The 13,596-nt window shown below is 36.6% G+C and overlaps 2 protein-coding genes across 3 annotated transcripts; one reads left to right on the top strand and one right to left on the bottom strand.

The window, feature by feature from the left end:
- The first annotated feature begins 1,625 nt into the window (after nucleotides 1-1,625).
- On the top strand, nucleotides 1,626-7,700 carry tor1 (torsin family 1). 2 transcript variants are annotated; one of them, XM_084137950.1, is made up of 5 exons: nucleotides 1,626-1,969; nucleotides 3,914-4,179; nucleotides 4,309-4,484; nucleotides 4,979-5,106; nucleotides 6,604-7,700. In XM_084137950.1, exons 1-5 carry the CDS (start codon nucleotides 1,783-1,785, stop codon nucleotides 6,846-6,848), a joined length of 1,002 nt encoding a protein of 333 aa, XP_083994076.1. In that variant the 5' UTR covers nucleotides 1,626-1,782; the 3' UTR covers nucleotides 6,849-7,700. The 2 variants fall into 2 exon arrangements, with proteins under 2 accessions (XP_083994076.1, XP_083994077.1); XM_084137951.1 differs by lacking the exon at nucleotides 1,626-1,969 and adding an exon at nucleotides 2,740-3,045.
- A 1,554-nt stretch (nucleotides 7,701-9,254) lies between these two features.
- nsa2 (NSA2 ribosome biogenesis homolog) lies at nucleotides 9,255-13,507 on the bottom strand. The gene is made up of 6 exons (XM_084137952.1): nucleotides 13,350-13,507; nucleotides 12,148-12,335; nucleotides 11,902-12,052; nucleotides 10,585-10,764; nucleotides 9,630-9,822; nucleotides 9,255-9,539 (listed from the first exon to the last, which is right to left on the bottom strand). Exons 1-6 carry the CDS (start codon nucleotides 13,350-13,352, stop codon nucleotides 9,472-9,474), a joined length of 783 nt encoding a protein of 260 aa, XP_083994078.1. The 5' UTR covers nucleotides 13,353-13,507; the 3' UTR covers nucleotides 9,255-9,471.
- Nucleotides 13,508-13,596: the final 89 nt, after the last annotated feature.

The raw sequence follows: 13,596 nt of genomic DNA, 5'->3' as shown, positions 1-13,596 counted from the left end.
AATCCATGCCTTCAAATAAATGATTTCAGCTTCATTATGAGGACATGAAGAAGGTCATGCCAGAAGGTCCAAAGAGGGAAAAAAGTATTTTAAACTTTACAAGTTTAACAAAAATTGCGTCATTAATCTATGAATCTATTTGTGTCAAACCATGTGCTAAAAAAATCCTCCTGACACTCAATTAATTTTTTTTTGTCAGTGGATACATGTTTTATTAATGTATATGAGAATATCTCTATCCAGTATCTTTGGAAACCCTTGGTGTTTCTGTGATACCAGCCAAGCTATATAATAATATTATAATCATAATTTGACATGATATAATGATAAAATATAACTAAAATGTTTTTCATAAATAATAAAAAACAAAATTGTAATATGCTTCTTATGCACCAAACATGATGTAAATGCCCAAACTGTTTTTTTTTTTTCTAGGTTTCATGATGACATTTTGTTTATTTTAAATATTTTATAGCAGTGGAAAATATACAAACATTTATTTGACATGATATTTATCTTGGTGCCAAAGAAAGAAGTCACTTTTCATTTATTTTTAGTAAAATAAATAGATTTTTTCAAGTGAGTCAGTTTCAATTGTTCAAGAGTAGATTCAGGATTTAACTATATAATCTACAATGATGAAAATTATAACATATTTCAGTGATGTATCAGGAGTGTGATAATAAACTATTTCTTTGAGAATGAGGACTGGATATTTTCTACTATTCACACATTTGGAGAAAGATTTTTTTTTTTTTTATCATAATAATATTTTCATTTGGTTTTAAAGATTTACAAACACAGCCAGTGGATACATTAGGATAAATAATAATAATAATAAATAAAAAATATAAATAAAAAAGAAATAAACGAAAACGTTTTATAAAAACATATTTAAAAAGCAAAAATATAAATTAAAATAAAAACAATGATTTTTAACAGAAATAGATGTTTACAAACATTAACATTCATTTTTTTGATGATCATTTTTATACATAAGAACATTGTCAAGGTAACACACACACACACACACACACACACACACACACACACACACACACAATCAATATAAATTATAAATAATAAAACACCCACACCCACACACATCTTACAACAAATTGAAAATAATTAATAATACATTTAATAAAAATAAAAAAGTTACAAAAACAACATAAACAAAACATAAGTTGTGAAACGACATAGAACACAGACAATTGTATTAATACAATAACTTCAGACACTGATAAACTAAGAAAGCTTCTAAATACATGGATTTTCGTTAAATATTTCTTAATAATATTTAGGTTTTCTTTTTTTTATTCTAACAAAGAGATTTAATAAGTGAGTTTAATTCAATTTCAAACTTCTGCTTTATGAATGAAGATTTTTCCATATAAAATGAACAATATACTCCAAGGGTCTATTTTTATTATAATAAAAAAAGTATGTATTTTAATCTGAAAGAGTGTGTAACATTTGCCGAGAACCTAGGTCAGACCCAAATTGATTGGATATAGTGCAACCAAAAACAGATGCTTTGTAAACAAATACAAATATTGACACATTTTACAGCTTTCGTGGTCGTACTATTTCTTTATTAAAATTGGCATGTCAAGCGGAATACTGTGACGCCATAGAGTGGAACTCCTCGCCGCGCGCGCACGATCCAAACGGACTGTTTTGATTCGGTTCACGGAAGTCGCTCATCACTGTTTACTAAACCGGATTAGGACATTGGGATATTGATGTGCTGTTGATTTCGACTCGTCCTCGTCCTCCAGAATGCGCTTGGCGTGTTGGCTGGTGTTCGCCGGCTGCTGCTCTCTCACGGCGGGGATAGAGCCGATCAGCACCAGCATCGCAGTCGGGATGGCCGCCGCGCTCACCGGGTTTCTGGCCAGTTACCAGAACGTGCTCTATTACTTCCATGAGTGTTGCAGACCGGAGTGGATCTCATTCAACAAAACAGGTTTGAACGGGAGGTTTTGTCATATCAATGTCTATTGGACGCAATATGGATGTGCGTATGATCCCAGGGTTGCAATGTTGGTCATATGATAACCTATAAATCCACATTTCCCTTATATTAAAATGAATGAAATGCACATTTATCTTTATTTACATTAGTAAGTATTCCCTACATTTGAATGCCAAACAAATAGACAGCCAGGACATGCGGAATTTATTAACTATAATAAACAGCTTCTTGTATTGATATTTTGCTACTTCCTGATTGTGTTTTAAATCAGCATAAAAATGCAATGCACATGACACTTCTATCATATATAATCATGCATCATCTGGAAATATGTAATCATGTAGTAGTCTATTATTATTATTATTATAGCACTAATTCGTGTATTGGTGCTGATGATGGAGTTGTATTGGTTCCCAATCGATTTGAATTCAATTCATATTAATGAATGATGATGTAAGTCGCTTTTGCTGAATTATTAAATGTAAATGTAACTTAGTGATAATATATGATTCGCCCCGAAATCATAACTAATCTAATAATATGTAGACTGATTTTCATAGGTTTTTTTTTAAATTTGCAAGTAGCCTGAGTTAATTTTATTTAACTTGACACTTCTGAAGTGTAATTCACCCAATCTTCGTCTGCATATATAATTTTAAAATGAGCAAGTATAGACAGCGTGGCAAATTGACCAGAGATGATCGAACAATCAATGCAACATGCACTATTGAACTGAACGCTGTGCGCATGCGTCATTCGTCGCGCACAATCGTCGTCACTTTTCCCCAAGTAGGAAGTGCGGTCTGTGACTGTTGGAACCTTCGTTTTGTTTTGTTTCGTTTCTCCGTTTCCTATTAAAAGCATCGATGATTAATGTAGTAAAATGAAAGCTCGGCCATGGACAGCTTTACTGCACTGCCTCCTGGTCTCAGGGCTGATCGTGGAGGCCATAGAGCCCGTGTCCACCTCACTGCTGCTGGGAACTGGAGCTGCTATGCTGGGCAGGAAAATATATCGCTATTTATATGAAACGTGTGATAAGAACTGGGTCAACTTTAATGCAACAGGTGAAAATGTGATCACAATGTGTACTATAGTTGGATCTGATCATGCATTTGTGCATTATGTCCAGTAAAAGCACCAAAAAGCCACTTAATGCTTCTTTCTACCGTTATTATAATGGTTTATTTGATACTAATAATAATTATTATTTTTTAAATATAACAGCCAGATTGTGTTTATTTTTAAATGATCATTGTAAACAAAGAAACTTGTCTTATTATAGGGTTTGTACTTTGTACAAGGTGCTTAAAGTGCTTGATTGGAAAAAAACTAAAATTATTGAAAGACAATAATGAAATTAGAGTTTAATTTTTTCAGTGAAACAACATTTTCATGCAAAATGAACGCTGCAGCCTGTCTGATATAGATATAAAGACATTTCTCATGACTGAACATGATATTGCTCATATACATAAATATCCAAGTATATGATTCTTCAGGTCCATCATATTCATGGGGCAAAAAAATCAGTTTGAATAAGGAAAGCGATATCTTTGTCATAGTATCCTTTTAATGATTAATGTTGCCACAGTCATTGCATACTTTACACATGTGACACTCTATTTTGACCATTTTGTTTTATTAGTACAATTTTATTTATCTGTTAACCTTTTTTAGAATTTGAAAGATAAAGATATTGTTTTGATAAGTGAGATGTCTGATTGTAGTGCTTGAAAAGTTCTGGGATTTCATTTTACAGTGTCTGTAACGAACCCATGATTTCTTTCAGAATCTGTTTGATTTGATCAGCCAACATGCATCAAACAATGAAACTTGTTTTGTTGTCTGATACATGCATGCATTTATTTATTTGAAGTGCAGCTGTTACATATAAAGCATATGGTTGCTGTAAATGTGTCCTCTCGTCCTCAGGACTGAAGTATGACCTCGACACCAAGCTGTTCGGGCAGCACGTTGCTGCTCAGGTCATCCTGAAAGCCGTCACGGGCTTCATGAAGAATGAAAATCCGAAGAAACCTCTTGTTCTGTCCCTCCACGGCTGGACCGGGACTGGGAAGAACTTCGTGAGCCAGCTGATAGCAGAAAATATATACGCGAAAGGAATGTCGAGCAGTTTTGTTCACCTGTTTACTGCAACGGCACACTTTCCTCACGAGATGCACATCAACACATACAAGGTAATGTGTTTTTAGTTTATAAATGCAAATACATGGAAATGACTATGTATTTCACTGCAACAACAAAATGCAACCAGTCTAATGTTTGATCGTCACATCTGTACAAAATGTATGTTTGCAATTGTTTAGTCCCAGTTACAGGAGTGGGTAAGGGGGAATGTTTCCATCTGCCCTCGGTCCATGTTCATCTTTGATGAAATGGATAAAATGCATCCCGGGCTGATCGACAGTATAAAGCCTTACCTGGACTTCTACGACAATCTGAACGGAGTATCGTACAGACAGGCCATCTTCATTTTCCTCAGGTCAGTATTATTGTGTACTTCAGTGTAAACAGAAAATTAAAATCTGTAAATAATGTAATTAATGCAGTTGGTCACTAGTTGTCATTGTTTAGTGTGCTTGATGGGCGGTACAGACAGAAAAATATTTTTCTATTTATTATCTCCTCCTATATATTTGAATATTTTTCTATATATATATGCATGCATTTATTTGATCAAAAATACAGTTAAAACCGCAATATTGTGAAAATTTTAGTTAAAATTTTACAATATATTCAAATAGAAAATTATTTTAAATTGTAATATTGTTTTCAAAATATAACTTTATAAAAAAAATTCATATATATTTTTGATCAAATAAATGCAACCTTGGTGAGCAGAAGAGACTTTGAAAAACATATATATTTTTTATTATTCCAAACTTTTGCCCGGTATGTATTTGCTCTGAAATGACATAAAAGGCCTTTTTATTTTTCGGAGGACCCTCTTACACCCAGCTGTTTTTGTCTTTATAGTAACGCCGGCGGTGAGAATATCGTTCAGGTGGCTCTGGATTTCTGGAGGGACGGGAGAGAGCGAGAGGAGATGCAGCTGAAGGATCTAGAGACGGCACTATCACTGTCCGTCTTCAACAACAGAAACAGTACGGCACATGCCTCTTACCTTTCTCACATCTGCTAAAATATGGAGCAAAAAATCCTCATGACAATCGGATCGTTATGCATTAAACTGAGTGCATTTTAAGTAATTTTGTTTTAGTTTCACTGTAGTTTGTTGACGATTTCCAATATAATGACATGCGCTACAGCGGTCGACCAATCACAACAGACAAGGCCATCTGGCCAATCAGAGCAGAGTAGACCAATCACAACAGACTGAGCCATCTGACCAATCAGAGCAGAGTAGACCAATCACAACAGACTGAGCCATCTGACCAATCAGAGCAGAGTAGACCAATCACAACAGACTGAGCCAACTGACCAATCAGAGCAGAGTAGACCAATCACAACAGACTGGGCCATCTGACCAATCAGAGCAGAGTAGACCAATCACAACAGACTGAGCCATCTGACCAATCAGAGCAGAGTAGACCAATCACAACAGACTGAGCCATCTGACCAATCAGAGCAGAGTAGACCAATCACAACAGACTGAGCCATCTGACCAATCAGAGCAGAGTAGACCATTCACAACAGACTGAGCCATCTGACCAATCAGAGCAGAGTAGACCAATCACAACAGACTGAGCCATCTGACCAATCAGAGCAGAGTAGACCAATCACAACAGACTGGGCCATCTGACCAATCAGAGCAGAGTAGACCAATCACAACAGACTGAGCCATCTGACCAATCAGAGCAGAGTAGACCAATCACAACAGACTGGGCCATCTGACCAATCAGAGCAGAGTAGACCAATCACAACAGACTGAGCCATCTGACCAATCAGAGCAGAGTAGACCAATCACAACAGACTGGGCCATCTGACCAATCAGAGCAGAGTAGACCAATCACAACAGACTGAGCCATCTGACCAATCAGAGCAGAGTAGACCAATCACAACAGACTGGGCCATCTGACCAATCAGAGCAGAGTAGACCAATCACAACAGACTGAGCCATCTGACCAATCAGAGCAGAGTAGACCAATCACAACAGACTGGGCCATCTGACCAATCAGAGCAGAGTAGACCAATCACAACAGACTGAGCCATCTGAACAATCAGAGCAGAGTAGACCAATCACAACAGACTGAGCCATCTGACCAATCAGAGCAGAGTAGACCAATCACAACAGACTGGGCCATCTGACCAATTAGAGCAGAGTAGACCAATCACAACAGACTGAGCCATCTGACCAATCAGAGCAGAGTAGACCAATCACAACAGACTGGGCCATCTGACCAATCAGAGCAGAGTAGACCAATCACAACAGACTGAGCCATCTGACCAATCAGAGCAGAGTAGACCAATCACAACAGACTGGGCCATCTGACCAATCAGAGCAGAGTAGACCAATCACAACAGACTGAGCCATCTGACCAATCAGAGCAGAGTAGACCAATCACAACAGACTGAGCCATCTGACCAATCAGAGAAAAACATTTAAACGCTTGTTTTGTGTTTCTTCTCTCCATCCACAGGTGGTTTCTGGCACACTGGTTTAATCGACAAGAACCTGGTGGATTTCTTCGTGCCGTTTCTTCCTCTGGAGTACAAGCACATCGTTCAGTGCGGTCTGTCCGAGATGGTCTCCAAAGGTCACGTCCCGGATAGAGAAGTGGTAGAGATGATGGCCCACGACCTCAACTACTTCCCTAAAGAGGAGCGCGTGTTCTCCATGCAGGGCTGCAAGGTCATCCCCAGCCGGCTGGACTTCTATGTTTGAACCAGAAGGAACAAAGAAAGACTCAAAAACTGGTTTCCTTTGTGTGCTTTTTTCACAGAAATCCCTTCTGTTATTCTGAATAGAAAGAACTGGAGAATTGCTCCTCAGACATTGCAGCTTTACATGATGTCATGCTCTCGAAAGACTTTAAAGTGGGATGTTTTTTATCCAATCACAAGTGTTTTAAACACTAATGGACTGTTTTATTGATGTCGCATCAGCTGCTTAAGTCCTTCTTTTCAAGGGTGTTTCTGTTGAAGATGAAGTAGTAGAGAACGCTTTTTTTTAAAGACTTTGCACATCTTGGGAGCTCCAAAAAACACTGGCTATCGGCAATTTTATATGTTGATCTGTATTAATTGTTATCATGAGAGAAAAAAAACTATTTGCCTTTATCTTGAAATATCACATTTATTACTGCCTTTTTTTAAAAAGAAAAACGATGTGTTGTAATGAAGAAGATCATTAGCTAGAAGACTATTGTAGCTAAACCTGAATCTCATTTTGATATTTGAAACGTAATGATTATTTGTTTTTCCACTTCGTCACTGTCAGGATTCAGATTTGTGTTGTCGATTTTAAGTTGCAATGTCACAAATACTCGAGTGCCACTGGTTCTGATTGAAGGTTTTGAGTACATTCACAGTGCCTGCTTATCTTACAAGAATACAGTTAAACGTGTTTTTTTTTTACATCTATTATAGGCACTCGTTATTATTGATCTGGTTTGAACATAATTTCACATTTGGAACGTTTATGAAAATTAATTTTGAGCTGCACCAAGATAAAATGAAAAAAATACTTGAAATATTCTACGTATTGATTCTGATAAAGCTTTATGACCAAAAGGGACTCAATTGGTCTTGAGAATTTTATTTTTGTACACGTTGGCAAGTTAATTTCTATTACTTTTTTATTGAGCTTCCCAGATGTCCATGATAACTGAATATGTTTTAAAATCCTTACACACTCACAGACATTGCTGGGAAACAATGTCTAGTCAAACTAGACTCCTAAAGTTTCACTTCAAATTCTAGCTAAGGTAATACTTTAGAGCAGATTAAAAAAAAAATCTTTATGATTTTCCATATCTAAAATTCACAATTTCAAAATTCCTTGGTATTTGTCCAATTGACAGGGTTTCCACAATCTGATGTGTAATTATGTTGGTTTTCTAGTAATTCTGAGACCCACATTTTTTTTATGTAACTCTACTTATAATCACTAAAGCTTGTCAGTGAAAGGTCTAAAGTCCAATAGGAAAATTTTTCCTAGCAGACTTGCTTAGAGTATCTCCACCAAAACTCTACATAGTTTTTCTGTCTGATCATAGTGTTATTTTTCTATTAAATTTTAGGTTTTACGGTTTTCCCAGAATAGTCCATTAAAAATCCCAAAATATCCCTGAGACTTAAATTGACGGAATGTCCGTGAATTCAAATTGTAACTGTCAAAACTCACACACTCACATGCACACGGCCTTAAGAACCCATTTATTTCTCTTAAATGCCGCACTAAAATGAGTCTGTAAATGATTACTTTGCTGCGTAATGTTTATGGCATCTGAATGATCTAAATGGCAGGTGAGAAGTGCCCCAGGATACCACGTAAATACAGTTGTATTACTGTCTGATAATGTCACAGTATCATGGTATCACCATAATAAAATAGAACCAAATGAAATATCTGCTCTCTTAAAAGGGATTGTTCACCCAAAAATGAAATACTGTCATCAATTACTCGCCCTCATGTCGCTCCAAACCATTAAGACTTTCTTTCATCTTCAGAAAACACAAATGAAGATCTTTTTGATGAAATCTGAGAGATTTCTGTCCCCATTTTGACACTTCAAAAAGTTCATAAAGAGGTTGTAAAACTAATCCGTATGAATTGAATTTATATGATGAAAAGATTGAATTCAGGCTTTTATTCACATATAAACATTCATCAACTCGCACATCAGTTGTGGTAAACAGAAGCTCAAGCATGTTCACTTGACCTGTGTGAACCAATGAAGTTCATTCTCGTGTTGAGCTCCTGTTTATGTTTGCTGATCAATGTTTATCTGTGAATAAAAGCCTGAATTAAATCTGTTCATCATATAAAGCGATCGAGTCTCTTCAGAAGATTTGGACTAAACCGCTCGAATCATATGGATTAGTTTTACGACCTCTTTATGAACTTTTTGAATGTCGATGGCGGGACAGAAAGCTCTCAGATTTCATCAAAAAGATCTTCATTTGTGTCCCGAAGATGAATGAATTTAGGTCTTCGGGTCTTTAAGTCTTGCGGGTTTGGAACGACATGAGGGAGAGTAATTAATGACAGAATTTTCATTTTTGTGTGAACTATCCCTTTAACACAGAATGCAGGAACATTCATGAAAAAATAATAAATGCAAAGAGAAATAGCTGAAAATTTTATTTGAAAATAAACAGCACTTTATTTCCGATCCACATGTTTCTGTGAGCATTGGGTCCAGATGAGAAGACGAAACTCCATCATCCGGTCTTGTGATTTCAAGACTTCCAGTACACTGACAATGACAACAGTATTCCACGCGAGAGCCGTTCCCGGCTGTACTCAAGAGGCACAGTTCCATATTAAACGCTTCAGGTTTCCATTATACAAGCAACACGGCATTGATGCAGCCGTCGTTTTCTGGGTTATTCGTCACCTGGGCATATTTACCTGAAACACATCATCACATTTCATTTTTCACTCTGAAACACATTTTTAAGTGTTGCATAGACGAAAAAATGTAGAGCCAATCAGACTCACCCCAGATGACCTTCCCGCCCTGCGTGACCAATCCGAGCTCGCTGACGTTGACCTCGATGACCGTTCCCTTGGTGATGACGCCCAGCGTAGTGTACAGCGTGGAGGAAGGGTTCTTCTTCACCCCCAGGATGGGCAAACAGAACGTGGCCTTCAGCTCAGGATGAGTGACGTGTGCCTTCTTAAACCTCAGACCCTGCAGACATTTACAATCACAGCTCCCTTAATATACGTGTGTGCGTGTGTGTGTGTATGTATTCTAAGTTGTTTATTAATGTTAACTTAAGGGACCTTGTAAAGTGTTGACAAATATTTATATATTTGTTGCATTTAGTGTGTAATAGGGCTTCTATTATATAAGATATATATATATATATATATATATATATATATATATATATATAATATATTTTGTGGTCCTCCTGGACCACAAAACCAGTCTTAAGGGTATTTTTTTTATTATTGAGATTTATACATCATATGAAAGCTGAATAAATAAGCTTTCCATTGATGTATGGTTTGTTATGATATGACAATATTTGGCCGAGATACAACTATTGAAAAATCTGGAATCTGAGAGTGCAAAAAAAATCTAAATGTTAAGAAAATCTCCTTTAAAGTTCTCCATTTATGTTGGCGATTCGCTGCATCCACTCACAAAAATACATTTTTTATATATTTACGGTAGGAAATTTACTAAATATCTTCATGGAACATGATCTTTACTTAATATCCTAATGATTTTTGGCATAAAAGAAAAATTGATAATTTGGACCCATATAATGTATTGTTGGCTATTGCCACAAATATACCCGTGCGACTTATGACTGGTTTTGTGGTCCAGGGTCACAATATATATAAGATGCACATTTATTTGGCCTTTCTATTATCACAACTCACTCAAGATATTATTTTTATCCATATTGCCCAGCCCAAGAGTGCATATGTGATATTTTACCATAGGTCTGATGAAGCGCTCATATTTGGGCGGTTTGCGTGTGAAACCGTCTCCTACGAAACAGACTTTGGTCACCATTCTCTTCCAGGCCTTTTTCTGTCTCTTTCCTGTGCGGATGACCTTCAGAACCTCAGTTTCACCCTGGGCTCGGACCTTCGGTAAAGGAACCTCCCACTTTCCCTAAAGAAACACATCAAACAAACACTATGCTTAGTAAGGACACCAGATAGGACAAGACAACATGAAATGGCAGTTTTACTTCTGTGATATAACACACTTCTCAACAAAACAGGATATTACATTAAAACAAAAATTAAAATGAAGGACGGGACTTGATTTAATCGACTGATAACTGACTAGATTGGTCGAATTTTATGTTTATTTTAGTCAATATTTTTTTCTTGCACGTTCCCTTGAACATTACCAAAAGATAAAGCAGAATCTTCTAGCTTTCACTTAATTGTTTCATATTTGCTCAGGTACAAGTTGGTTATTTTTGTTAACAAAAACAAAAACTATTAAAAACACTTCTGTTAATTGAAATAAAATAAAATACAATTTAAATATTAGTTTTAGCTAATTCAAAATATTAATAAAACTATAGTAAAACTAAAAGAACACTGTGTACAACATTTAAAGCCCCCCAGTAGTCAATCCTTTTATCCCTTAAAACTCATCTTTGATAATCAAAATGACATTTTTAAATGTTTTTCATGTGAAAAATAATTTCTTCATGCCTTAGAAAAGCTTGAATGTAACTCTACACCCTTGCCTCATTTAGTATACGTCATGATGAATATGCAAATTAGCCCCTCACTCACACCAGCTCGGATTACCTGATCCACTCGCTCGACTTTACTGTAGTAAACGCTGCACAATGGCAAGTGGAAATACCGGTTTAATTCAGCCATATATGTTTGAACCAGAAACTTTCAGAAGAGGAAGAGTGAATTATACAGGCTCGTCTACAAGTCGATGTATCAGAATGGTGATGCGTTTTATGTAACCCTCTCTACAACGTCGGACACGTAACGACAATTAATATGATTAGCCTTTTGCTTGACTACGCTGTCAAACAGCTAATAATGTGTTGCTAATGTTACACAAACCATGTTCCCGTTCACCATCTCAGAGTCACACAGCTGCCTTCTAACAATCAGCATCCTTACAAACGCTTTAAACATCATAGAAGGTCAGCGGAGAAAAGCCCCACACGTGACGGGATTGGTTACACGGTTGTTAGGGATTTTGTGGTTGTTGATTTTCACCACAGGGGGTCTTTAATATCATAAATCTGCTGTCTGATTGGATACTCACAGCCTTCTCTTTCCTCTTCTGTTTGATCATATTGGAGAGGACTTTGGCGCGTGATTGGCCCTCTCTGTCCAGCAAGTACGCTGGCACCGCCCCTTCTGGTGTCTTGTCATCGTCCTTCTGTTTGCTCTTCCTCTGCTCGTGCATCTTAATGCTGTAACGCAAATAAATATGCAACAGGTCATCAAACCTCCTCGACATTTAGCCTACATCTTAAGCAAAGTGAAGCTGGCGGGAAGTAAAGCTCACGTCTTCTTCATCTGGATCTTCTCAGCGTGTCTCTGTTTGTGGTAGAGTTTGGCTTTGAGGCCGATCATCTTTCTGGCTTTATGCGAGCGCTCGTGCGCCTCACGGCTTTCCTTCTTTCTCTTTCTCTCGTGGTGGTCCAGACGATAGCCATGACGCTTGCGGTGCAACTCGATGTGCTCGTTCTGAGGCTGTAGACAAACACAGAAAACTACATGAATACTTGATTTTGTCTGTAGGTTTTACATTTACACTCAGTTGTAATACTGACTATTAAATCTTTTCCCAAATATGAATCTACAGCTACGCCCATTACTGAACTTACTGAGTCCACTTTCCTCCAGCTATATTGAACATACAGGTAGTCATGGGAAATATATCACTCTATGTAATAAGTATTATGCATTATAAAATCAAAGTGCAAGCAAATAGCCAGATATAAACACAAAGATAACATGCAAATGAGCTCAGCTCTTCAATGCTGTGACTCACTGCGGTTTGTAAAAACAATATCAGATGAATCACAAATATTATAAGCTCCGCCTTCATAGTAATGAGCGACAGTTCTTGCATAATGCAACTACTGTACTATGGTATAATTAACATAAACAGGGGAAAAAAGATGGCTAGACATTAGATCTATGGTTTATGGCATACGATATAGGCTATATACATACACACACACACACAGTACTGGTCAAAAGTTATAGAATGAGCATATTAGGAATGAATTGTATTTTAAAGTATATTATATATTAAAATACAAAACCATTACCGTATTTTAAATTGTAATAATATTTCACAAAATATTTTTTTTTTCTGTATTTTTGATCAAATAAATGCAGGCTTGATGAGCATAAGAGACATCTTTTAAAAACATTAAAAATAGATGTATGTAATAGTATGTATGTATACACATGCATGCCTACCTAGTACCTAAGAGTGTGTATATAAGTGTGTATATAAACACATAACGTTATATAGAGTCATAACAAAAAAGAAAACTAGAATTTTCATAACAAAAACCATAGGTTGATCTGTAGTGTGTATAGTATGTAGTTACGTGTATGTATGTATGTAACGTTATATATATTATTACGCACACATATGACTCATATGAAACATAAACACACACAGCCACATGTCAGCCAGACTCGCACTAAACAAAGACATTTACACGACACTGGCTGAATTTTTCTTCTTACCATGATGTGATCTGTGGTGTTGAAGTGTTTATAGAGCTGCCAGGTGTTGTTTAATTCGCTGTTTGGTGTCTACCTCTGATATTTTGATGGTTTTATTTAAGACTCGAGTTCGCGATGTTCTTCACTCAGAGTCTGTTCTTAGAGGAAGCGCGCCTGTAAAAAGCCTCCGGTCACAATCAACAGCAACAGTGCAAACCTACGTCTGTTTTGAGTATTAACCACTCTTGATATATATTCTGAAAATAAA

This window comes from Abramis brama (genome assembly GCF_963993115.1).
Source record: "Abramis brama genome assembly, chromosome: 15".
NCBI lineage: Eukaryota > Metazoa > Chordata > Actinopteri > Cypriniformes > Leuciscidae > Abramis > Abramis brama.
This window is presented reverse-complemented; position numbering and strand designations above follow the sequence as displayed.

Coding starts and splice junctions, on each gene's coding strand:
- nsa2 (XM_084137952.1), bottom strand. Junction 10,765..11,901: donor AGAAGAGGAAAGAGAAGGCT/GTGAGTATCCAA, acceptor GTGTTTCTTTAG/GGAAAGTGGGAGGTTCCTTT. Junction 9,540..9,629: donor GGGCGGGAAGGTCATCTGGG/GTGAGTCTGATT, acceptor GATGTGTTTCAG/GTAAATATGCCCAGGTGACG.
- tor1 (XM_084137950.1), top strand. CDS start 1,783: ATGCGCTTGGCGTGTTGGCTGGTGTTCGCCGGCTGCTGCTCTCTCACG. Junction 1,970..3,913: donor GATCTCATTCAACAAAACAG/GTTTGAACGGGA, acceptor TCTCGTCCTCAG/GACTGAAGTATGACCTCGAC. Junction 4,485..4,978: donor GCCATCTTCATTTTCCTCAG/GTCAGTATTATT, acceptor TTGTCTTTATAG/TAACGCCGGCGGTGAGAATA.